The sequence below is a fragment of the Myxocyprinus asiaticus genome, chromosome 10, assembly GCF_019703515.2.
Source record: "Myxocyprinus asiaticus isolate MX2 ecotype Aquarium Trade chromosome 10, UBuf_Myxa_2, whole genome shotgun sequence".
Taxonomy (NCBI): domain Eukaryota; kingdom Metazoa; phylum Chordata; class Actinopteri; order Cypriniformes; family Catostomidae; genus Myxocyprinus; species Myxocyprinus asiaticus.
The window spans coordinates 52107726-52135639 of record NC_059353.1 but is presented as its reverse complement, the minus strand read 5'-3'; the positions used below and the strand labels follow the sequence as shown (position 1 = coordinate 52135639).

Sequence of the window (27914 nt, the reverse complement as noted above, 5' to 3'; positions counted from 1 at the left end):
TCTTTTGGGAGTCAATAACTCCATTTGTCATGCACTTTGATTTTTTAAATTTTGCAGACTTATTTACATTCACAAACAGCTATATAACACACTACATGAAAGGTCATATTTGAAAAACCATAATAGATGATCTTTAATATCTAAAGTCTGATAACACTGTATTCAGCACAAACTGGGCTACAGTAATATGTGAACAACATGTATATACATGTTTGTATTTTTGAGAAAATAACGTTTATGCGTGGTTTTTGAAAAAAACTAAATGTTAAGTCACTGAAATAAGGCCATATAACACATACTAAACATTTGTTCACAAGACTTTTGAGAACTGGATCTTGTAGTCTAGATTTTTTGCTACAAAATGATGTGAAAACCATCCTGATCACTCATTCATGCAAAACAATATAGTCATTTAACTTTTGTAAGACACTTTTAGTGTTAGAAAGGCCATATGTGAGGAGGCGTGGATGATGAGGAGACAAAGACCCCTCCCCTGGGAACAGAATAAAATGTAATATCTGATATAGGGCATATACACAATACATACAATTTTGTTGAATAGAAAGTTCAAAATAACAGCATTTATCTGAAATAGAAAGCTTTTGTAACATTATAAATGTCTTTACTGTCACTTTTGATCAGTATAATGCATCCTTGCTGAATAAAAGTATTAATTTCTTTCCAAAAAAAATAAAAAATAAAACAAAAATTCTTACTGACCCCAAACTTTAGAACGGTAGTGTATAATGTTACAAAAGCTTTCTATTTCAGATAATTGCTGTTATTTTGAACTTTCTATTAATCAAAGAATCCTGATTTTGTTTTTTATATATATATATAACTTGCCTCGGGGGCGTTTACCATTTGCATTGATCGCCTCAGCACATTACCGTATGAATAGCGCCCTCTGCTGGTGGGTGGGGTCACATTAGGGATAATTAGCTGAGCCAGGAGAAACTGTACATCGCTTTGTTTCATAGACATTTTAAGTTTTCTTTAGACATATGTTTCATGTTTGTGTGATAAATATTCGCAGAGTTTCAGTTCATTTTTGTGACGTGTTTCAGAAAGATGCTCGTGGAGACAGACGGCTGAAAGCGCACCCTGTTTATTTTCGTTATTTTACAAAAGCACAAGGTTTTGTTGTTACTGTGAGTGTACACAAATAAAAGTAGACCTTTTATAGTCTCTAATGATGTCTTACACTTATCTGAATGCCCAAAAATGACGGAGTATTTTAAGTTGTTTCCACTGTTATGAGGAAAAAATCCAGCAGGACGCGCTGGCGCATCCGTCGACCCCTAAGGGTTAAAGGAAACACCCCGGCATTACATCTTAAATGCAGTTATATTTAATGATTTAAAGCTTTATTAAAGTTCAAATTATATGGAAGCAGGTCATGTAAATATCTACAAACTCCAAAACTGGCATTTCTCTGTGAGAATGTGATTATCAAACTAGAAAAGAATATGATTTAATTAAATAAGTGCATGTGCTGCGTCCTTCAGAGTGGAAATGTTGTATTTCTCCAAGCACACGGGAGCTTGCGAGCATTTCCAGCTGTTCACAATCATTAGGACATATCGGAAATTTATGACAAGCGATCACTAATGATCAACTGTTGAATGATGACGATATAGTGTTGATGAAATATGACAAGGATTGCTTTTAATTGTTTATATTGTAATACGTTGTAGATTATTGTAATAGTGCACATTTTATTTCCCTTATTTGTTTGAATGAGCAGCTCATTTCAAAATTAGAGTTCCCGATGTATTTCAAAGTTAACTTCGATTGCTATAGTATTTGAGTGTATATTTTATTTCATATTTCGCTTTTCATCATTTTAACCACATTTTAGCTTGTAAAGTGTACACAATGATATTGTCACTGTTTGAAATTTCATACACATTTTTAGCACAACGTTTTTCACAAGGTTTGAACCTAATAATGAAAACAGAGTTCCACATATAACATTTAAAGGTGCTGTAAGCGCTTTTAGCCATTCTAGAACTTCCACAAGCTGTCAAACTGAGCCGTTGGATTAGCCACACCCCCTTTTCCCAAAACCCCACAGTCCAAAGATCCCAAATGAGGTTTATTGAGCAGAAACGGTTTTTAAAAACAACAGCATTCTTCCCCATCACAGGAAGAAAAGACTAAGAACATTTAATATTGGCAACCAATTTTTTTTGTAACTATAGGCAGATTAATTGGCTTTCAACACATCAAATCAGCACAATCCAATATATAATGTGGAAAACATATAAACTTGCATATATCCTACCCTGTTTTACTGATGATCAATGTTAAGGTCATGTTGAAGGTGTGCTCATACCGGTTTAAGAGTCTGTGATACATGATTTATTTTGGTATGGGGATACCAAATAATAAAATAAGAATTTTATTTGTTCAGGTCTTGAAAAAGGTCTTAAAGTCTTCAATTTGATTTTAAAAACTCTGCAGCAACCCCGCCCTAGTATTGATACAGATTTCCTGATTCTGATTCACAAGCTCTCGATTCGATTCCGATTCATGGATCTTGGATATCAAATGTTCTTTTTGCTTACATGTTTACATATTAGCGGCCTAATACCTATAGCCCAATATTTGTAAATTTGATGCTGCTGGCAGTTTTCAGACGGTCCCTTACCCACCGTAAGCACAATTTCCAATGAATATCAAGGTTCAGTTAATGATCTTGAACGATTTCGCCATCAGACCAGCTTAATATGGGACAGATCATTTCATCTTTAAATACAGCATCAGAGCCCTGGATGGAAGCGCCAATTTAAAGTTAATAATGTTTTAATTATCAACTTGTTTCTTACATAAACCTATCGATTCGCTTCAGAAGACATTCAGTGATTGACTGTGTCGTGTGGATTACTTTTGTGCTTTTATTTATTTTTTTAATTGAGATTATAGAATTACAGCTTCAGATTTTCAAATGAAGAAATTCAGATCTCAGATATTCAGATTGTAAACAAACTAGGCCAAAGGTCAAACACAGCCGTTTTGTTAAATGTCACGTTTAGAATTCAAACGAAGAAATTTCAGATTCAAATACTTCAGTCATTGTTCGAGCTCCATATTTAAGTGCTCAATCGTTTGAAGAAATGTCTTTTGTGACATCATTCGCACTCATGTTGCAGACAGATGTGTGTTAATGCGCAGTGAGAACGCAGCGTGTCTCAGGCTGTGATTTTTGGCTCTGTTTTATTCGGGGAAGGTCGCGCCACAGTTGTTGGCAGCTGCTCTAGCCTCACACCCTGATGTGTTGATACCTCTCGCCCACTCGCACATCGCTCACACCTCCACCTGTCAATCCCACTGCTCCACCTGAACATGAGTAATAAATGCGTGTGGCAGCTCAATGACACGCATGCCAATTTGGGTCGTGTTGTTTCTGTTCCTCATTGTGCCTTTGAGCTTTTACAGATACACTCTTCATACAACCCGCACATCACTCGGGCTTTTCTCATAGTTTCAGGTGCTTTAAGGAGTAATCATCAAATATTAACGCTCTCAGCAATGATTTTAATGTAAGACTCGCAGCTATTTGTGCAACTTCATCAATAATAGAGCCAGAAAGAAACACTCGTGTGCTTGCAAATACAGCTGGTGTGACGTTTCTGAACTGAATCTCGATGCGTTATCTTCCCATTATTAGGAAGTTATGCACTCCTGTGTTATTACTCGTCGCAATATCTGCATTTTCTTGATTTCTGAGGACTAATGGAGTTAAATTCGGTTTGTTGCGTTTCTGTGTTGGGGGTCTGAGCTGCTTCATGGCAAACAGATATTACTATGTCCATGGTCTGCTGCAGCTGCAGTGATGCGCTTCTGTCCCCATGCAGGCGCATGTCTTCATCTCATCTTCTCCTTCGGTAATAATAGTTCATAATAATTTAGTTTGAAATGAGTTCTGGAATCTACGGCGCTGCTTAGAGGACAGGGAGGGAATTTTAATTGAAATCCTTTACGAAATTGACCATGGTATTCCTACAGTTACCATATTTTAACCATGATATTTGTGGTGAAACCGGTAGTAATAATACAGGATATATCATAATAATCCTGCCCAAAATATGGTTGGTTTTATTATAGTAACATCATGGTTAATTTGTGGTATTTTTTAAATCTTGGTTCTGAAAAATGATTTACTATAGTGCAAACATGGTTAATTTTAGGGCATGTTTTTTGGGGGAACCATGCTTTTAAAAGCACTACTCGTACCATAAGTTAACGATGGTGTTATTATAGTAAAACAGGTTTTTATTTTTTTTTTCAGAATGAATACGATTTTATTACCATATTTTTGGTTTTCCTGTATTATTACTATAGTTTTGCTACAAAATATCGTAGTTAAAATGTGTTTACTGTAGTAAAACAAGATAAAACCGTAATACAAGGGAACGCAAAGTCAGGGCTCAATGCTAAGGATTTTTTGTACTGGCCCAGTCGGGCCAGTGCTTCAGATTTTTACTGGCCCCGCCAAAATCTTCACTGGCCCCAGCAGTGGAGGAGATGATGTGTTTTCGGTCACCTGTTTAGTCATGCTGTCATGCAACTTTTGTCCATGTGTAGTGTTTTCACACACAGGATTGAAGATTTAATCACTGAGTTAAAGATGTGATTATTGTCTGAATGTAATAAACATATGAATCCCTGAGAGAGGAGACTTGCTACCAAATCAGTTGTGATGTGGAATATACAGTAGGGAGATATTCGGCCTAATCTGTGAATTAACAATGTGGATATGAACATAAAATCAGACAACCTAAAGACCAACACTGACTGATGCACAAATACAAAAATACCTGTATGGTCCAGAAATGAGACGTGTAACACGTGTTTAATGAAGTAGACTGTTTGAAATATTCATCTTCACCCTGCAGCTGAACAGCTCTGATAATAATAGTCATAGTGATCTTACTTCTTTTCATATCAAACGCTATTATCATGTCCAATTAATGTTTTCGTTTTGAAACAAACCTAATTAAACATATACTTACATTTTGGATACTGAGCAGCTCGTGTTTTCCAGACATGTGTATAAGCAGGGTTTAACAAAGTTTATTACGTCTCATTCGGCGCTTCATCTCTAAAGGAGGATTAATGAGAGAAAATGTGTTTGTGTTTTTACAGTGGGAATAAAACTAGCGCTCTGTCTCTTTACGAGAGCACATGCGTGTTAAACAGTCTACACTGCACGGAGAGATGATGATGATGATGATGAGACATATGCACAGAGAGACATGGATTTTCAGTCCTATAGAAAGAAACTGTTGATTTATTGTGTTCCAGTATGTGAATTACTGCTTTTCACCAACATGTAAAAACGAAAAATGTGGGATTTCGCTCTATGAACACGGAATGTGCGGGGACAGGCCTACTTAAAATGTTACGCAAGACGTCTTCCCTTCTATTTTCTACACATTGGTAATAGCTGCTGCTAAGACACTTGGAAAAGAGCGAGGACAGTGCTAGGAGAGTGCGCTCGGTGTCTGCATGTGACTGTGGTGCGTCCAGTATATTATGCTCTCATGCATCTTTGCAAGCTAAATAGAATCGCACTTGCTCGTCTGTTACAATACTTCGTTCACTCAGTGTAATTTTTGTGCTCTCTCGCTTGTTGTTTTCTTGCACTAATGTTATAAATGCAGCACTGGCCCGATCGGGCAAGTGACAGTTCTGGCAACTGGCCCGAATCTCTCTCGCACTGGGGCCATCGGGCATCCTTATCGTTGAGCCCTGAAAGTGTATCGTGAAAGAACACAAAACATATGGTAACACGTTATTTGAGGGATCAGATATTCTACAGTAATTAATGACTAATAATTGGACTTGTAAGGGACTAGTTATGGACTGATGTCTTCCTTTTGCCTAATAGCATTTTTACATTAGTTTTTTCCCTAACAATGGACTTATTAGGTAAAAACAAAAGATACCAATATCTTGTAAGGTGCAAAATACATCTTTTATAGGTTCTTACTACACTGTGTGAATGTGCAGCTTATAATATAAATATAAAAGGTGGAGACTTTGCTATTCTTAGTGTAAATAGCAACAAAAAGCATCATCTTTGCATGAAGTGCAAAAAGTGTTAGATGCTATTTGCACCCCTAATTAAATACTACCATACAGTATAGGGGCATCAAGATGTTTATTGTGTTTATTTAGAGTCCCACAGACACCCTACACCAACCCCAGACCCTAAACCTAACCCTAACCTAGCTTTGTTGAAATCAGGGAAGTTATCAATATGCTTTGTTTTAGCCAAAAAAATTCATTATTATGACAAAAGCAAATGTAAAGGGGCTATAAAGCAGGAATAGGAAATCAGCCAATAATGGCCTAATAAATACTTTTACAATACCAAACGAGTCCATAACTGTTCACTTACAAGTGTAATTGTTAGTCTTGAATTACTGTCTAATTCAACCTGGTCTCATAATGAAAACGTGACTCTATAGGCTAAATTTTTGCAAAACTTGTTAAACGTCTCTCCAGGTACAATTCCCACTACAAAACACTTGGGGCACTACAACAACCGTGTGTTTTATTCACTTTCACTCAAATCATGACTTCAGTGGCTGATTAGTCTATATTTTAACGCTTGTATTACAGACCCACCTACATATATACACTTATGCCAACATGATTAGCTTGAGGGACCTCATATAGGACTTTGGACTCGGAGAACCGCGGTTCAAAACCAGACATGAACTCAAGCTGACACGTGACACGACAGAGACAGAAGCGTTACGAAATGACGTGGTTGCTTCAGAAAATGGGCTTTTCTTTTTGCTTCTGCATTTTAAAACACTATCAGTTAAGGTTAGGTGCTGGTTAAGAGTAAGGATGTCTGTTTTGTTAAACTCTCATTTCTCTTTTCGGACACTATTGGTTAAGTTTAGGGTGAAGTTTTGGGTTAGGGAGGTATGTTTTATTAAAACCTCCATCTAAAATTCACCTTAAAAACCTCGTCTGATTACAACCTCGGTTTTGGCGCCCCCTGCTGGACATTTCACTTGAAAATTGCAGCCAAACGTGATACGAAGCACGCAATGGACCCTTTTCACAGACCTTATGACACACATCCACCTTCTTTAACAATGTAAACGTAGCAAACTTTTAAAAATATTTAGTGTAAATGTATAACATTGTGCTTTATTATATTAGCCTGGAATATGTTTAAAAAATTCAGTTACCACAGCTGATGAGGGAGTGACAGAAAATGTGGCTTGTTTCTCTCTTCTTACTGCTGTTATCCAGCGCTGTGGATTTTAATCTTCTTTTGCTGTGAAAGTGTAATCTTTGATTTATTTATTTTTTCTTTTGCTGTTCGAGCAAACGGGTAAGCAAAAATTACATTTGCTGTGGTCCCCCATTCACCACTATTCAAGTATAACCAACCATGACGACTTCTGCTTTCACGAACACGGATGTGCGAAAAGGGTCCATGCTCACGTACATTTCATGAGACCAGGCTGGTCTGATTTATGATCCCTAAAATAAAGTGTTACCATGAGTGAACATAAACCTTATTGTGAGGGGAACCCAAAATAATTTCGATGGAACACAAAAAATGATGGGGAATTTCAGAAAACACATTCCATTCTGGTCCTCTTAAATATTCCATATGAATCAGCTGTTTATTAGTGGTGTTTAAATTATATGCAAGTTACACTGAGCTGGAATAAACAGGCAAACAGGATGACAATATGAAGATGTTGTGAAAGAACGTGTCTCAAACATCATACAAATGATCTGATTGTAATGTAGTGAAAAACCGTGCAGTTATTGATGAAACCTGCTTAAAATAACCCTTGGGTTAGAGACAGTACCTCAGGTGTGACCCGACCTTCAGCCCTCCAAACCCCCTCAACACAGGACGGGTGTATTTCGGGGTCAGGATGGGAAGGGTGGGGGGGGGAGGTGGAGATAAACCACCCACGTCTCCCCCCAACATCAGCTGTGGCTGAACCACTAATGAATAGCTCAATTTAGCCAGTGACATGCCGAGGGCGCAGCCGTGTTTTCTGACTGGCTAAGAGCGCTGCTGACATCACACGGGCCGGCTGTTGATTTGGCGCTGTCTCTGAGGCTGCGGGGCGACACTCTCAGCCATGCACTCGTGCAGTTATCCGCAGATGGAGCTTGTGCTGCAGACACACACTCAAGAGGAGCTGATGTGAGCAGAACACGCTCCACCGCAGCTCATGCAGCCGCTGGTACTATGGAAACTAAAGCTCTGAGCCATGGAAATAATGATGGCAACGATGCTGCAGGTGAGTGAATACGGGGGGGGTACAGTGTGTGTCCTTAAAGTCAAGAAAAACTTTGCTCCACTGCAAGATCTACACGAATAAAAGCAGGACATGCAGGTGTGAGCGTTGTTGTGTTTATGAGGGTTTAATACGAGCTGCTCGTTTGTTGTTTCAGAAGAACTGAATCTGTTCAGGAGTGTGTTGGGATTGAGATTTCACTCTTCCTGTACACACACGGGTGACATGAGGACATCTCTGATTCATTATGTTATCCTGTGATTTGGTAATGTTGTTCCTCACAGTGACTTCGGTTGTGTTTGTGTTAAACTAGTCTTTAAGCGCTGGTTTTGTCCACACTTAAGCAATCAATTTCGCTACGTTTACGCCTCTCATTCACACCAGAACTGCATTTTCCTCCTCTGAAAATGCTCTTCATTGCCACGAACTTTGGAAAGCGGTGACGTACTAAATGGATTAGTTTGGATGTACGGCTGATAATTGTTAAATATATCTCTTGTGATCGATCTCTGAAGTGCTTTTAATGTATATGGCGATCACTTGTTATATTTCAAACATGAATTCACTGTCAATCTTCATGACTTTTGAATAGGTATATGCAGTGTTTTCCAGATGAGCTCATTAATTCTGGTGTGAATCTTTGTTCAAATGTGTGTTTAATGTAGCCGTGTGAGGAAACAGATGGTAGCATTTGTTCACAGACGGCACCAGCGAGAGGTGTTCAACTGAAGCTCGTCCAAATGGCCAAATCCTCCTCCATACCGCTGAATTAAAACATCCAGAATTTATTAAACATGGGCAAGGTTTGAAAACCCTTTTGTTGTGCTTTGTAAAATTGTTATTGTATAAAATAATGTAAGATTTCAGCTTTCTTTTACATTTATGCACAACAGTAATTACAGTAATAAAGTTCATTTGTACTGTTTTTTTTGTTTTTTATATATGCATCTTAAGCCTGATCCTGTGTTGCTGTCAATCATCTGATCATTATTGACGGTGAAATAATGAAGGTTTTCTGCTGCAGATGGGGCTTATATATTAATAAACAATGAAGGCTCCAGAATTCATGTGCTGATATAAATGTAATATCATTAAGATCTCACTTTTGTTGTTTATAAAATGTAATAAAAATGATTTCAGTGTACATTGCAAGCTTTATCTTGTACTACTTATGTTAAAATTGTACATTTACTGTTAGTTAAAGGGCTGATTTCTGATGGCACAAACGGGTTTGTTTTTTACATTTTATAATGGATATTTTTAATTTAATTGAATACTTTCTCAGGGGGTGAGACGTTGCCTCAGTTGGCAGCAGTTGTGCCATCCATCCGTGTTAAATGAGCATGTAAATGAAAGCGTTCCAAGACTGCAGCGCACTTCTCATTTTACAAACGGCAAGTAGAACAAACAGCTTATTTGTCTCAAAATCGATACATGTGACACTCCGCTGACAACAACACATATGTTTTATTTAGATGGCATTTTTAGGAGCGCTAGTGGACGTCAACTGAATGTGGACCCGATCCGCTCACAGATCCCTTCAGTGTGTCACAGATGCGTGTTTCTGTGGGGTTTATAATAGGGCTGTGCGGTATGGACAAAACAAGTCACGTTAACTATCAAGTAATTTTTGGCAAATGTTTTTCTTTGAATTCAAGAAATGCAGTTAAGTGTTTAGTAACACATTTCAAGAGGGAACACATTTTCTTTGGATAAATTATAGATGATACGTTGGTTATTTGTTAATTTTTGTTTTTCTTCTCTTTATTCACCCTTCTGATTTTGTTTTGTTCTATTCTCTCACTGGGACGTTTTTGTGCACTGCATTCTGATTGGCGAGTTCTCAGCAGTTTGGAAAAGATGTGCACCAATCAGAAAGGTGAATTAAAAATGACCAAAAATTGTGGAACACACAAAAATGAACACATAAAATTGCAGCAATTGCACATACTCGTATCATGATTTTATTGCGAAACATCGTCTTTTTGTTTGTCTACGGATGAATTTGTGTTTTGCGCATTTTAAGTTGAGTGGGTCTGATGGACGCCGGCTGTATTTGAAACACCATCTTAATGCCAGGTTAAAATAACACCAAGTATGTTATAAATGTACAATAAACAATTTACTAGATTAAGATTGAAGGGTCTGTTGTGCTCATTTGAAACCGGTCTGATATTTCTCTGCTGTATTTGTATGATATCAGCAGATCTTGGCTCGCGTCCATTGCCTGCGGTGATCTTTCCTGTCGTATCCAGGGCGGGTCAAGCTGGCGTGGGCATCCGGTGCGGATGAGATGATGGCACACCTCTCGAGTGTTTCTTATACACATGCTGATTTTTGTGAGAGTCTGCAGATGACCACTGCACACTTATCGAGAGATAAACACGCTGTCACTTCGGCGAGAGTGCGGCTGCAGTGATTTGACCGCAGACGTGTGCGACATGATTGTCAGAGAGGCTGCGTGTGTGTGTGTGTGTGTTCGCACTTGTCTGCACCCCGAGGCTACAGATCTCATGAATCTCAGCCTCATCAGCCTCTTAAATAATGCAGCAGAGGCCTCCGCGCTCACATTACAGTGATAAATGCAGGACAGTGTCAGCACTCGGCCTCCAATTCCACGCACATCCCTCTGATCTGCAGGAGAAGAGCTGCGTTTACAAAGCAGACCCTGAGTGTGTTTGCGTCACAAAAGGTCAGAGTGCACCGCTGCTCAGTGCTTGAGGTCAGGTCATTTATCTGGAAGCTGAACTGTAATTTCTAATCTAGTTAAATGAGCCAACCTGATTACGAAGAGATTTCACTCGGGGAAAATGAACTTACACTATTATTTAATTTTTTAATTTATTTTTAAGAAAGAAAAATCTATAAAGAATAATATGTTGTGTTTTCCCCGCTGAACACCTGTACAATAAACGTTACTAACGTGTTAATTAGCTCACTCAAACACATCCGATATATGTGATATACGTAAAGCCATGTCTCCATGGTAACGCGCTCAACATGTTAAGATGCGCGGGTTGACGGTCTCAGACGTGGAGGCAACTGGGATTCGTCCTCCGCCACCAGGATTGAGGCGAATCACTACACCACCACGAGGACTTAGAGCGCATTGGGAATTGGGAATTGGGCATTCCAAATTGGGAGAAAAAGGGGGAAAAATACAAAAAATACAAATAAAAATGCACTACTCGTAATGCAATATCCTCAACGGTCTAAACGTGAGGAATTCTCATCTTACATATTAAATCATTAATTTTTTATATGTTAAATACATGTTTAAATAATTTTAAGTAGTTTACTTTTCAAAATTGTTAATTATTTGGTTAAAATTTGGTCTGTTACAGTTTGATACATGTTATCATTTTGCAAAATGTTGTTTTTGTTGAATAAAATTATAAATATGACGATGGAATATTAACTACATTTAAAGAACATTTTCGTCATAAGCAAATTGTGACTAAAATGAAAAACTGTGCAATAAATTAACACTGATTTTAAGCACTACTAATTAGCTGTTGTGCATTACTGCGCCTGGAAAAGTACCATCAGAAATGGTGCAGCAATGCGACACCTCTGCGGTGTGACTGTGATTGGCTGCTGGAGTTTGAAATCATTTGCCGTAATGTTCAGGAAGACTGTCAGCGATGCTAATGAGTTATTTTCACACGTCATGTGTCAGGTTTGTGATTTAAAGTTCTAACTATCTTTATTTTTGTGTTTGTCTGCAGGTTCCTGAAGATGTTCGCCTTGTTGGCGTCCAGCGCTGTTCTGATGCAGGGCAAGTGCTGGTGATGCACTCGCGTGACAACACGCTTAACACATGCGGAAACACGCTTCACAGTGCCACTGAAAGGGACGAGAGTGCAGTCTTGCCACGGCGACATCAGCACGCCGTCAGCGTGCAGCAGAACATCAGGTAAAGCTATGAGCTTCATTCACATGCAGCTATTAATTGAAGTGTCTTATATTGATATAGTCACAGCTTCATAAGAGCAATAGGTCACTTGAGGCCGTGTGTTAGTGTTCTTTACCAGTGTTCCCTTTAAAAACATAACACTCGCACAGTTGCATAATCTGAAGTCTTTATTAGCACTTTGAGTTTCTGAAATCATGGAGACTGGTCTTGTTGAACATCCGTATAGCTCTTCATGTGAAGTGTAGTTTGAAGAGTCTGTCTGCTTTCACAGCTTTCAGCACCATCTGGATGAGGTGTCATCTCTCTCGACTTACGGAGGGGATCTGGACCGTCATACGTGTTAGAAATCACACTCTGTGCTGACGTGTTAATGAAAGTCTCAGACTGGTGTAATACTCATTAGCTCGTTGTGCTCTTCACATTCTTGTGCAAGAGACTCTCAGCTCATAATTGTTGGAGGTTAATTGGTTTGGGTAACAGCGCTCACGTACGCCAGTTCCCTAGAGATCTCAACTACATCACTGAAGGCTTTGTTTAATTTAGGCTACATTACAATATACCAGTTGAGATCAAATAAAATGCCAATGAATACCCGCAGTAGTTTGATGGATGTTTCATTATCAATTTTTAATCCATTACTGACAGCCCACTAGTATAAAATTAGCAAATCAGCAACTAAATATGCTTGTAATATTGTATTAGGAGGTCTGTGGCAGTTCCCAGCACTAATGTATAAAAACTAGGGGTGATCGATTAGTCAAAAATCACCATATGATGTAGTGCGATTATCAAACGGCAAGGGCTGTGATATAATGAATAAATAGTCTGCTCTCGCTGTGCTTTACTGTATGTGCACAGCTCTCTTTAATGTTACACATGCTGGTCTTGCACGTTCAATTTACAGCGCTCTAGATTCACTAATAATTTGTGTAATTCCAAAAATGCTTGGGGAAATCTAAAGTAAACCTCATAACAGCGGGATTTTGTGGACAGAAGAGTAGATGAGAGCATTTCTCTACTTTCAAAGGAAACATTTGTTTGTAGTTGAGTTGACAGTGGTCTTTTAGTGTTTCCCAAAATAAAGGTTTAAGAGTTTAACTGGAGCACAAGCCTCCAGTTTAAGAGAACTCGTGTGAGCACCCTTTGTTGAACAGTGCTTTTATTGGCAGAAGAGCATGTTTGCCCATGACTTGATTTTGGTTTTCATATCATCCAAAAATAATTAAAACGGTTTAAATAGCATTGCAATATTTTTCAAAATAATCGACTAATTAGATTTTTTTTTTATCCAAATCTTTCAGCCCTAATAATGACTGTCATTAATAACATTGGCACATTATTACATTATGCTAAACTAGTATTGACCTAGCTTCTCAATTAACAACCTTTGCCATGACATGGTGATTTGTTTAATGATGGTTTTATACTCTCTTTATCTCTCTCACTCTCGCTCTCTCTATCTCTCTTTATATCTCTTTCTCTCTATCTCTCTCTCGCTCTTTATATCTCTCTCGCTCTCTTTATATCTCTCTCTCGCTCTCTCTATCTCTCTTTATAGCGCGCTCTCTCTCTCTCTATCGCTTGCTCTATCTCTCTCTCTCGCTCTCTCTCTCTATCGCTCGCTCTATCTCTCTCGCTCTCTCTCTCTTTATATCTCTTTCTCTCGCTCTATCTCTCTATCGCTCTCTATCTCTCGCTCTCTCTTTATATCTCTTTCTCTCTCTTTCTCTCTATCTCTCTCGCTCTCTTTATATCTCTCTCTCGCTCTTTATATCTCTTTCTCTCTCTCGCTCTTTCTCTCTTTATCTCTCTCACTCTTTATCTCACTCTCTCTTTATCACTCTCTTATCTCTCTCGCTCTTTCTCTTTATCTCTCTCTCTCACTCTCTATCTCTCTCTCTTTATCTCTGTCTCTCTTTATCTCTTTCCTCTCGCTCTCTTTATCCCTCTATCTCTCTCGCTCTCGCTCTCTTTATCTCTCTCTCTTTTATCCCTCTTTATCTCTCTCTTTATCTCTCTCTCTCTCTCTCTCTCTATATATATATATATATATATACACACATACGCTATAGAGGCAACAGAATTAATCAACCAAAGTTATATAAGAGGTTGTTTATTTTAATTTATGGACAAAAGAAAAAGCTGTTTCTTCAGCTTCGGGTACTTCCATGTCCCAGGTGTTGATTTTTTTTTTACAATTAAAACGAACCAAACTGTTTTCTTGTTATATGAAGATTTCATTAAAACTGACTTTAGTTTTTACCAGGCCTTCATCATTTATTTCTGATACATTTCAGATGTCTTTTATATATAGATTTGAGTATAGTTTTAGTCTTCAGATCCAGACCTTTAAAATTAAACTATGAAAATACATTATAAAAATATTAATTATTGCATGTTTAAAACTATTATTATCAAACAAAGAGTTAAATAAACAGAAACCATTTAAATTTTTATTGTGTGAAATCTATTTCTATTAATTTATTTTAAGCTATGACATCATTTCCCCCACACCAAACAATTTTGCCCCTTCAAAAGTTTTTCAAAACTTAGTGTACTTGGTAACCAAGTGGACAAAAGTGTCTATTCAGAATTCAGAACATATCAGAACTCACAATCCAGAATTTGACGTTCTGGAAATGACAATGTGGTGGGAATTTCTATATAAATTGGACACACACACACACACACACACACACACACACACACATATATATTTATTGATTTATTTATTTATTTGGGCCGTCAATCGATTAACGTTTTTAAATACATTATATGCAGATTAATTAATCGAATGAATTATATACGCAATTAATCGCATATATAAATATTTGCTGAGAAAGCCCCTTAAATCGAAATAATTCAATAAATATTGATTAAATAATTGTAAATAGTTGCATTTTTATTTATAATTATTTAAATATATAAGAAATAATACAGATAATTAAAATGCATTACATTATTGTGACACGAGTAAAGCATAAAGACGGTAACATTTGTTTACATTAGTTAACAACATTAGTTAACATGAACTATCAATGAACAACACTTTTACAGCATTTATTAATCTTAATGTTAATTTCAACATACATTATAAAATCAAAAGTTATATATGTAAACATTAGTTACTGCACTATGAACTAACATGAACTATGAACAATTGTATTTTTATTAACTAACATTAACAAAGATTAATAAACGCTGTAAACAGTAAATTCATTATTAGTTAATGATCTCTAATGCATTAACTAATGTTAACGTATGGAACATTATTGTAAAGTTTATCAAAAAGACAAAACAAAAAGTGTCTTTAGAATCTAATATATTGTTTATTTGCATATTATTGAACATAAGTGTATCATTAGCCTACAGTTCACAGCAATCCATTTTACAACTGAATTCATCAATCAGTCTGAGATTTATTATAAGGACTTTATTTATTTAAGGACACGTCAATGTACACCTGCGTCAGACGGACACTTTCGGAGCATCTCACTTTGGTTGACATGCGTCATAAACATGCTATTTTTAGGTCACTGTGTCAAGTTTAACGACGTTTGAAACTTAGAAAAACACGTCTTGAGATCCCTGCATTCAGAATTACCCTCCATCAAGCTGTTTAAATGCCAAGAACACGTCCGTCCTTATGTTGTGCTGTCGGTAAGTGTGGTTACCTATACAGCTGGAGTTTCGCTTACTGCCCCCTGGAGAAAACGGGTGGTACTTCAAGCTTGAATTACGGTCCAAGGAGATGATTAATTGTGTTAATTTTTTTTTATGCTTTTTTTTAAATATAATTAATTGCACTGATTTAACACATTAAATCGGCAGCCCTAATATATACCTATATATATATATATATTTCACACATTCACTCACATGTAAACACAATGTAGACCATCATGTGTTGATGTCATTGTGTGTCATATGTTAATAAGCAGCATGTGGTCATGTGTTGTAGGTTCCAGGCTCTTGTTTGACGCTCTGCGGCGTGTCTGATGAGGATGTCTGATACTGTCAGTGTGCAGCAGAGCGGTGAGACGATGAGAGTTCTAATTGAGAACAACACGACCGCAGCCGATGATGACATCACCACGCCACAGAGCTGTAGGCAAAACCAACATGATGGAGATGAAAACGACAATGATGACAAAAGTGACATGCAGGTAATGTGATGTTATGACAAAACAACCCCTGTTTCCTTGAGTGAAGTTCAATTCTGATTTATTTCCCCAGTCTAAATCACAGCGGCTGATCAGTCAAACTCATTTTGCCCAATTGAGATACAGTTTATCTAATACAGCACTCGCTTAGAAAAATAGGTTGGTCTTCTAATGAGAAGATGATTGTAAATATTATTGAAAAATAACAGGACAGATCGAAACCGCAGCACATTTAGATCGGAGTGGAGATACGCAGATGAAATGATCTTTTTAATAACAATGGAGGCCATTGAATCAATTCGAAGCCTCTTATAGAGCGCTCTGAGTGATGACACACACTGTGTCTTTATATTGAAGTAGAAACGCTGTAGATAGTGCTGCAGATATTGATGATCATAGTTAGTTCTGTCCTTCAGAAATGGATAGTCCCATTGTTTGTGTGGAGGGCAGAGGTCAGCAAAACAGATCGGTGAAGCAGTTGTTCTCATTCAGAGCGGTCGCAGAAGCCCATGGGAGCCACAGCAGAGCGCGACCAATCAATTGCGAGGTAATTGTGTTATGAGCCGCAGCTGACATCGACGCAACTTTCCGCTTGGAGAAGGTCAAGCTTTTGAAGGTTAAATCATTGCGTCTTTATTTCTCTCTATATGACACATTCCTCTCAGACGAGCTCTTGTCATTTTACTGATGTTGCCATTCTTGAGTCGCGCCAGTCGTCTGCTCTCCTTTATCATTCATTTCACATGTTCCCTTTCATTCTCTCCCTCCTTGACGAAACAATGGTAAAGAAGACTAAAAGTGGATGAGCAAGTCACCAGCCGTGCGACTGGCAATCTGAGCTGATCCTCCAACTTCCTGTGGGGGGAGGTAAACACAGCAAGGGGCTTCATGGCCATCTGCCTCATTCTCCCCTCATGCTGCGCTTGCAGATCTCTGCACACAATGCTGCTCTACCTGCCTTTTTTACAGCATGCTCATGCGCTTTGTAGATGAACATGCTATCTGAAATCTTCTAGCATCAGTTGTCATTGTGACTGTCTGGCCTCGTGCCAGACCCAGTCTCACGGGAATAGAAGATGTTCAATAGCCAATTAAAGCTGAATAACCATCCATCGTTATTTAGTGGGGCCACTGTGAGCTTATTAACCATTGGCCATCGCTGTCTGCTAGAGTCTTGAGAGAACGCACAAATGAATTAATGTACAAGCTCAATTTCATCTGGATCACTCAGAAAAATTATGCTTCCATAGTGGACAAATTGGCCTCTTGTTTTATGTCTAAAAGAAAAATCTTGCTTTGTTTGCATTCTAGTCACTTGTCTATAGTTTTGAGTGGTGTATTAAGTATCCTTCATAGTAAATCTTGACTCTATAATGAGTTTCATCCTAAGGGGTTCATTTTGCCTCTCAAGGTCATATTTATATGACATTATATTAACTGTAATCTCTAAGGTCTCCTTACAGAACATTCAAGAACACAATTTTCTCTTCTCCTTAAGACAGGTGGGGATGGTCATATTTAATCAGAGATGATGACAGCTGTAACTGTTAATGAAATTATAGATTCACGGTTGATTCTCTCAAAACCTGTCAAAAAAATGTCCTGGTCCTATTTTACACAATCAAAAGAAACAAATTATATTTTTCATACAGAAAAGCAAGCCTATTTTAAGGTCCAATTTTTACATTGTGACACTTATTATCATTCATGACGGTTATGCACATTACCGTGACAAAAGATGATCATTACGTTATTCTCATTACCACAACGTGAAAAAAGATGGTCATTATGATATTCTCATTACCACAGCGTGAAAAATAGATGGTCATTACGAAAAAAAGATGCTCATTATGATATTCTCGTTACCGCAACGTGAAAAATAGATGGTCATTACGATATTCTCATTACCGCAACATGAAAAAAAGATGGTCATTATGATATTCTCATTACCGCAACATGAAAAATAGATGATCATTACGATATTCTCATTACCGCAACGTGAAAAATAGATGGTCATAACGATATTCTCATTACCGCAATGTGAAAAATTGATGGCCATTACGATATTCGTTACCGCAACATGAAAAAGATGGTCATAATGATATGGTCATTCAAGTATCGTAATGACCATCTTTTTTCCATATTGCGGTAATATGAATATCGTGATTACCATTTTTTTTCACATTACGGTAATATAAATATCATGAAAAAAGATGGTCATTACAATATTCTCATTACCAAAACATGAAAAAAGATGGTCAATACGTTAGTATAACTGAAATGTGAAAAAAGATGGTCATTACAATATTCTCATTACCAAAACATGAAAAAAGATGGTCAATACGTTAGTATAACTGAAATCTGAAAAAAGATGGTCATTGCGATATTCATATTACCACAACATGAAAATAGATTATCATTACGATATTGTCATTACAGCAATGTGAAAAATAGACGGTCATTATGATATTCTCATTACTGCATCGTGAAAAATAGATGGTCATTACAGTATTGTCATTACCGCAATGTGAAAAATAGATGGTTCTTGCGATATTCTCATTACCGCAATGTGAAAAATAGATGGTCATTACAATATTCTCATTACTGAAACGTGACAAATAGATGGTCATTACGATACTCTCATTACCGAAATGTGAAAGATGGTCATTACGATATTACCACGACATGAAAAAAGACAGTTATTACGATACTCTCATTACCACAATGTGAAAAATAGATGGTCATTACGATATTCTCATTACCGAAACGTGAAAAAAGATGGTCACTACATTAACGTTATGACCGAAATGTGAAAAAAGATGGTCATTATGATATTCTCATTAACGCAATGTGAAAAAAGATGGTCATTATGATATTCTCAGTACCGAAACGTGAAAAAATGTCACCGTTAATTTTATGACCAAAATATGAAAAAAGATGGTCATTATGATATTCTCATTACTGCAATGTGAAAAAAGATGGTCATTATGATATTCTCATTACCGAAACGTGAAAAAATGTCACTTCGTTAATTTTATGACCGAAATATGAAAAAAGATGGTCATTATGATATTCTCATTACTGCAGTGTGAAAAAAGATGGCCATTGCGATATTCTCTACCGCAGCTTGAAAAAAAGATGGTCATTACAATATTCTCTACCGCAATGTGAAGAAAGATGGTCATTATGATATTCTCTACTGCAATGTGAAAAAAGATGGTCATTATGATATTCTCTACTGCAATGTGAAAAAAGATGGTCATTACGATATTCTCATTACCGCAACATTAAAAATAGATGGTCATTATGATATTCTCTACTGCAATGTGAAAAAAGATGGTCATTACGATATTCTCATTACCGCAACATTAAAAATAGATGGTCATTATGATATTCTCTACTGCAGCGTGAAAAAAAGATGGCCATTGCGATATTCTCTACCGCAGCGTGAAAAAAAGATGGTCATTACAATATTCTTTACCGCAATGTGAAAAAAGATGGTCATTACGATATTCTCTACCGCAGCGTGAAAAAAAGATGGTCATTACAATATTCTCTACCGCAATTTGAAAAAAGATGGTCATTACGATATTCTCATTAACGCAACGTGAAAAAAGATGGTCATTATGATATTCTCATTACAGAAACGTGAAAAAATGTCACTTCGTTAATTTTATGACCGAAATGTGAAAAAAGATGGCCATTGCGATATTCTCTACCGCAATGTGAAAATAGATGGTCATTACGATATTCTCTTTACTGTAATGTGAAAAAAATATTTAAATTTTTAAAATAATTATACATCATAGTAGTACAACCTTGGTACTTTCATTTTTGCTGATTTTATTAAAAAAATCATACTGTTCAACAGTTTTTTTTTTTTCTGTAATACAGTAAAAAAAAATGTGTTGAAGTAATAAGATTAATTATTGAAAACAATGGGAATAATAAAAGTAAAATGTCCAAACACATTGTGGTAATAAGAATTGGGAAGTAAAATATACTTAAGTTTCCCCTCAAAAAATGCTGCAATGGAAAAAATCTTAATGATCTTAAATATAGGCTTCATTTGCTTAAATTTTTATTTTATTTTATTTTATTTATTTTTTTTTTTTTTTGCTATTAATTGGTGGCTGTTATTTGGTTTCTGTCTGTTTTACTCTTATAGTGTCAGGATATTTGAAAAGGTAGAAGAATAGCTTTTGTTGGTTTACTCATATAATGTTTATTCTGGATAAATGTTTCTATTGACTGTGGTTGGTCCTGATACCATATTTAATTTCACACAAATATACGTCTGTACCTCACAGCCTCGTTTTCAGACTTTTCAATTAGTTGTACAGTACATGTTGTCAATCTTTCAGCAAACGAAACATTAAAAATGTCTTTCCAAATAAAACCTCCATAAAACATGATTTGAGAAAAGTAAAAGTGAAACAGTACAACAAATTGAACAGACTGTATGATAAATATGGTGTGTTTAAATACATTAACCTGCTCCAAACCACACACAATACAGGAAGAGTTGTTTTTCCTGTAAATAGTTTGGATGCAAGTCTGACTGTGCTCTCTAGTTTCTTATGATGTAGAATCGATACATAAGTGAGAATCTCATGCTTCGTTTTATCTCATTGCTCACCGTACAGCGGCAAATACCCGGACAGAGCACTAAACGGCCAAAGGTACCATGTCAAGAGGCATGACTGATATTTGTTTGCTACTTCCATCAGTTTAACTGTTTAGACTTTGTTGTTGCTCATTGTTTTGTTTGTTCAACATCTATCAAGTGTTTGATTATTCTGGACTGTTGTGAATAGTTTGAAGTCATGTTTCAGTTGAATCCATGCATGATTCTCATTTGATGTTTTATAACAATATGTTGGCATTGTGTTTGAGGTAATTTCATAATCCAGTCCGGAGTGTTTTTGCGGAATGTTTGTTGTGTTTGCACGAGTCTGTATTGTTCATACACTGGTGTTTGTGAAATCGAACTCTCTGTAACACTTACTACTCTTCTTCTAATGCAAAGTTAAAGTTAGTTCGGAGTCTGGCCATATGTGAAGAACCGTCTCCTTCCACTATTACCACACAACTGCCTCAAGATCAGCAGGTAAACGTCCTGTTGGGTCACCACAACACATTAACACGCTGCTGTCATATACGCTGGGTTTTAAATGTGACTCTATGAAACGATTACTAGGTGTTATAATTGACGGTCTGAATTTTGACACTCATTTCCTCTCTTATATTTACTGGAATAAATAAATATAATTTCAGGTTAAGATGTTTCTTTCTTGTTTCAGTCATACTGTACATGTCATCCTGCTGTGACTAACAATATTGAGTTGGTATGACATTAAAATCTTAATGTTAACATTTATAATCTAAATTAAATAAAACTCCTTAATAAATCCAATAATGAATCACTGCAATAATATCATTAATGCCACATAAATAATTTCATCAGTGACAGTATCAGGTCCCAAATAGACACAGTGCAATAAAAGCTATTTATTTAATATAAATCTGGTATTGTGTCCTAATAAAAATGTCAGACAAATGATAAGCTTTGGCAAATTTGGTTGCTCCGTCCACAGTGAAATCTCATTGGTCCAGTATTCCGCTCCACATAACTGTATATTTAAATATTTTCTGATTGGCTCAGTACTGATCAGTGTCAGAAATAAACCTTTACACTATGGGACAGTATTTGTGCCTTCTGCTTCAGTGATGGATGTGGAAAAAGTACATTGGAGTACTTCATTTGTGCTATTAATCAGAGGAATACATCACTCCTAAAATAAAGGTTTTCACATTTGTTTGGTCAGAAGATGTCTAACATTACATCAGATATTGTTATCATGTTTAATACTTGAGTGTCAGTGTTGAAACAAGTGAAAGATATGATGTTTAAAAGGGAACGTATCATGTTTGTTGTTCTTATAGGTGATATATGTGATTCACTCCAACGATCCCAAATGAGATTTATTAAGACCGACAGGAGCAGAAATGGTTGTTTAAAACAACAGTAGTAAAATAGCGCCCTCATCTGACAACTGTTATGAACAACATGGCATAAAAATGGCATTAAGCCTCAATAATTCACTGCAACTACAGTACTATGAGAACATGCAAAATGATTGACAGGAAGAAAGCGTCATGAGGCTGCAGACACATTTTTATTTGTTGTTTAGAGTCTAGAGCTGTCACAGAGACCGGTGAGATATCTCACACCACTTATTTCAGTAATATCTTTCAGGGAGTAGGAAAATATTTTGCACACCTTTCCATGATAAAATGGCTTATAGCAGCTTTAACGTTGGCCTCTGGAGTGATCGTCTTATTGTCATGCTACATCAGTGTTGTTTGTCTTAACCTCACAGGATGGAGTTCAGTTTAAATTCTCCCAGATGTTTGACACAGAGACGCTTCTTACTACGAATGAGGATAAAAGTGCCGACAAACTGGAGAAGATGCCATGCAAGATACTCTCAAGAGGTGTGTCATGTGATTCTATCTCAGAAGGAAATTTATTGTTAGAAAATGTTACACAAAAGAACAGTGTGTATTCTGTTTGTTCTCTCTGTAGACTCCAGTCAAGAGTACACAGACTCCACCGGCATTGACCTGCATGAGTTTCTGGTGAACACACTGAAGAACAACCCCAGGTGACACATGAGGGACTCATTTTTCATATATTCTTATCTTTATTTGAGAAGCTTGTAAGTTCTCTAATATCAAGACCATTATCTGTTGTTATTAATACTGGTAGAAGTACTCCTGTACTTATGACAGAATCTGCAGCCCAGTCTGTAAATTATAATCACATTGAGCTGTGAATGTCTAAACTGATGATTGTTCATGTTTAGAGACAGAATGATGCTGCTGAAGCTGGAACAGGACATCCTCGACTTCATCAGTCACAACGAGTATGTCACATTTCATTTCATGCTTTAGTTAAATCATGCAAAATATTGCTTGACATTGAAAAATAATCAGATTACTTTCACCATTTACACGTGCAATGATGAGCAGAAATATTGCACAACACTGCAATCGTTTAGACATGGGATAACATACTATATGCACAATGTACAGAATAAACAATAGGGTTATTCTGTGTCAACCAGAGGTCTCTGACTCAAAACTTAGCTTTTGATCCATTATTTTTTTACTGGTGAATGATAAAAATAAATGATGAAAGCCAAAATATTAAATGCCATTGATCAGTATTGACTGAGTAATCCATTATTTTGTAGAGGGGTGTCAAAAATGAATGTTCTTAGTATGATTTTGGAGCAAAACTACAGGTCAAAAATATCCTTAGAAAGGTGTCAGTGTCATGATTTTATTTGTACACATAGATTGGTAGATCTGTTACTAAAATGAGTTGACTTCAGCACCTCTTGTTGCATTATATGCCAATGGTGTGCGTCCAAAAATGGGGAAAAACACTTTTTGGTGTTGATTTTCCGAAGTTTGAGAGCCTATAACTCCAGAAGTGTTAAATATATCTTAATATCCTTTTAGATTCTGGTTCAGAACAAATTTTCCTTTTTGTATCTTCATTTTTGAGACCCTGTATATTTAAATCCCAGAGATATGGGGCTCTCAATGTGACTAAATGTTGGTCACTTGGTATGAAGCAACAAAACAAAAGTCTGAAGTACAAATAATGTTCAAACTAGGAATGCACCTCAGTTTATTCATAAAATGTCAAAATCTCAATTTTTGAGAGTCAGTGAAAATTAGTATAATACTGCTTTTCACTATATGAACATTTTTCTTCTTAAAAATGAACAAAATCAAAACATTTCAGCCAAGTAAGTTTCTGAATTTGATTGATTTGACATGGAATAGTCCATATATACACAACAATCACACAGTGCTCAACAGACAGTAATATGTGCAAAGTTCTGTCTGTGTTCACTCAGTATGTGACTGCAGTTGAATTATTCATTTGTTTGCGGTTCATTCCAGGAGTCAGAGAAGGAAATTTCCTCCAATGACATCGTATCACAGAATGCTTCTGCACAGAGTCGCTGCGTACTTCGGCTTGGATCACAACATCGACCAGACGGGGAAATGTGTCGTCATCAACAAAACCAGCAATACAAGAATGTGAGTGACCTCTGACCTTTTCTCTGCCTCCTTGATGTGTCAAGATATCGCGGTGGTTGTAGCGAAACACATTCTACATTCATCAAATGTAAGATGGAATAGAGCGAGTTTAATGCCGCCGTTCTCTTGAATGGCTCATTTAAATTCATATTTTCTCTCCCTGTGTGTTCAGACCAGATCAGAAGTTCTCTGAACACATCAAAGACAACAAAACAGATGAATTTCAGAAGCGCTACATCTTAAAAAGGGACAACTCCAGCACAGACAAAGACGACAGCATTGTGGGTGACGCTAATGAGCCGAACATCAAACAGGCCGTTAGCTGCATTTTAAAACAGTGTGTAAATTAATACTCGCTGTATATTAAACACAAACCGTTGTGTTTCAGATGCGAATGAAACTAAAAGACGACAGGAGAAGCAGGTCAATCGAGGAGCGGGAGGAGGACTATCAGAGAGCACGAGAGAGAATCTTCGCTGATGTAAGAGTCTCTATTGAAGGGCCACATTTACGTCTGCAGATTTGTATTTTGTATATATTGTATTTTCTTACATGTAGCCTCGTTTAAATAACCTGAATTGTGTTACAGGGTTTAGATGCATTCCAGCTTGATACAAGGTGAGTGTGAGACTCTTTCAATACAGATATTGTCAACAGTCATTTCCAGTCATCTTCAGTGATGCACTTTATTTCCAAGAAAAACTGTTCGTCTTCAAAATCTTTTATCAAAATTTAAACTCGAGTGTGACTGCTGTGTGCATTTTCCATTTCCCTTTTTTGATTTGGTATGATGTCATAAATCCCAGAGTTTTGAGCTTGCAAAACATCAACATGAATTGCATTAAATCACACAAAGACTCGCAAACTCACGAGTTATGAATCGTTCACTGAATCAGTCAGAGTGGTTACTGAATCAACATCTGATTCACTGATTCTTTCAGCCACGTCTCACTCGAAATGAAGCAAAACCTGATGAGTACACTTCATGTTTGAGGAACTTAAATCAGTATCATGAAACAGGATTCTGTCACATTTTAGAAGCTTCAGAGCTTGGAAATGAATGACCTGAAGGCATTTGATCCAGTAAAGAATACCTGATGTGTCAAATTGTTTGATATTGAAGTTAACTAGTTTTGCTTTAATGTTTCCAGGATTCAGGAGGACGAGGTGTGTAACAACATTCAGCAGAGACGACAGATCTTCAGGTAATGATCATCTGCTCATGATCTTCACATGACTTTCATCTGAAGTGAAGCTTCTCTTCTATGAACATGTTGTGTGACGTCATGATGCAGGTTGCAGGACAGTCGATCAGGGAGCAGCCGTCAGAGCAGCTCAGAGAACGAGGGCAAGTGTTCAGAGCCGCGGCCGTGGAGCAGCACAGATTCTGACAGCTCCAGCCGGATCCTGAAGCCTGCCATGACCAAAGCCAGCAGCTTCAGTGGGATCCCAGTACTGATGCGAGGAGACAGTTCCAGCAGCTGTATGAGTGTGGGACGCCTCTCAAAGACAGGTGAGTCAAGCCCTCCAATATCAACCACCTGTGAATGTGCCAGTGTGACGTGTTTTTTCTTTCTTTCAATGTGTGCTCTAGACCTGTCATGATTATTACTTAACTCCCTGATCACGTTTGTTTGATATAACCACAATTATCAAATTTCAGACACATTTTACTGTCCAAATAAGGGAATTTTAGGTGAGTATAGAAATGCCATCAATGCATGTTTTTGAGTCTCATTTTCTGGTGCTATTACATCACGTGTGCGCTCCAAATGAACTCCGACTGTGAGCTCAGTGAGACAACACGTGAAGATGAACCACTTCTGAAGCGCTGTGACGCAGAGGTTCATGGCAAACTCCCGCCAAAGCATAAGCGAGGATTTTAAGTTAACGCATAACGCTCCAGTTTCACTTTAATTTGACGTTGGCATAATAGCAAATGTTTTCGGTCAAAGTGGGTTCATACACACGGTGTTAATGACACACAGTGACACGGAGGAGGAGAACGATTACTCTATTTCTGTGGAGATGTTAGAATGAAGAAACATTGTTTTAAAAGCACACAGAATCTCTTCATGAGAAATAAGGGCTTAATCAGAGAACCTTAAAATAACGTGTGAAAGTGAGGAATGTAGGACAGAAATACACTCACTGAACACTTTATTAGGAACACCTGTACTCCTACTTATTTATGCGATTATCTAATCAGCCAATCGTGTGGCAGTAGTGCGATGCACATAAGCATGTGTATACGGGTCAGGAGTTTCAACCATCAACCATCTCTAGAATTTACTCAGAATGGTGCCAGAAACAAAAAATATCCAGTGAGCAGCAGTTCTGTGGATGGAAACACCTTGTTGATGAGAGAGGTCAACAGAGAATGACCAGACTGGTTTGAACTGATAAAGTCTACGGTAACTCAGATAACCACTCTGTACAATTGTGGTGAGAAGAATATCATCTCTGAATGCACAGCATGTCGAACCTTGTGACAGATGGGCTACAACAGCAGAAGACCACACCGGGCACTTTATTAAGACCATAGAGTTACTAATAAAGTGCTCAGTGAGTGTATATTACTATTGCATAAACAAATATAACATAATATTCAGGTTGGCTGGGTTCCCCAAAGTTCACCAAGACTAAAGTTGACCAAAAAGCGAGACTAATTTAATATTTAAAATATTATTTCTCAATCATACTACCCATGTGCAATATTTCTTTAACGGCTATTTAAAGGAAATGACATATCCCTGTTTTATTATATGATTCCTAATTATACTGTATATAAATAAATGTATAAAAGCACACATACGATAGTTTGTATGACAGTTAACCGCCATGATCTTGAACTCACTACAACGGAAACATCTTTAATCAGTTATTTGAATGACAATTAATTGTCAGCCAAATTTCATAATTGTGACAGGTCTAGTGTATAAATTGTTTCATAAATACAAACACACATTTTCTTTGTCTTTGCTGATTTCATGGTGCTATGTCACTCACAGCTCTTCTCTTGTGGTTTAATTCTCATATAATCTCCATCTTCATAACAGCATGTTAATGTATCTGCTCAGTGCATGTTCTTAAATTCACACATTCCTCTTCATTAACTTTTAATTACACATTATCTGCTCTGATCTTTGAAACTGGTTGGTGATTGTTGACGCTTTGTCGTCTCACACAGATTACCGCCCTCTAAATCACTGGTTCTCAACTGGTTTAGGTCCCAGATTTTATGCTGGAAATCAACCAAATACTGTATCCACAATATTGACTTTATGTAAATAATTACAGATATGATGAGTGTTTTCTCCTTCCTTTAAATGTTGATTTTATTACCTAAATATCAGCGTGTCATGATGATTTTAACTTTATGATCAAGTCCCTTTGTTGTCCTTAAGGGTCAAATTGACC

The 27914-nt window shown here is 37.0% G+C and overlaps 1 protein-coding gene across 5 annotated transcripts in view; it reads left to right on the top strand.

The window, feature by feature from the left end:
- The window catches only part of LOC127446974 (R3H domain-containing protein 1-like), an 86119-nt gene that overhangs the window by 26408 nt on the left and 31797 nt on the right, over positions 1–27914 (top strand). For 3 of the 5 annotated variants that reach the window (XR_007898275.1, XM_051708384.1, XM_051708387.1), the window contains exons 1-14: positions 8140–8297; positions 12023–12210; positions 16172–16376; positions 21020–21055; positions 21403–21483; positions 22757–22871; positions 22963–23041; positions 23243–23302; positions 24354–24494; positions 24667–24775; positions 24883–24975; positions 25084–25112; positions 25646–25699; positions 25790–26007. Coding sequence is in view for 4 of the 5 variants with exons in the window: in XM_051708384.1 (XP_051564344.1) it covers positions 16209–16376; positions 21020–21055; positions 21403–21483; positions 22757–22871; positions 22963–23041; positions 23243–23302; positions 24354–24494; positions 24667–24775; positions 24883–24975; positions 25084–25112; positions 25646–25699; positions 25790–26007 (1183 nt within the window). In the remaining variant the exon portion in view is untranslated. Of the gene's footprint in view, positions 1–8139; positions 8298–9840; positions 10174–12022; positions 12211–16171; positions 16377–21019; positions 21056–21402; positions 21484–22756; positions 22872–22962; positions 23042–23242; positions 23303–24353; positions 24495–24666; positions 24776–24882; positions 24976–25083; positions 25113–25645; positions 25700–25789; positions 26008–27914 lie in introns of those variants that run through there. The other 2 variants (XM_051708385.1, XM_051708386.1) reach the window with 2 other exon arrangements.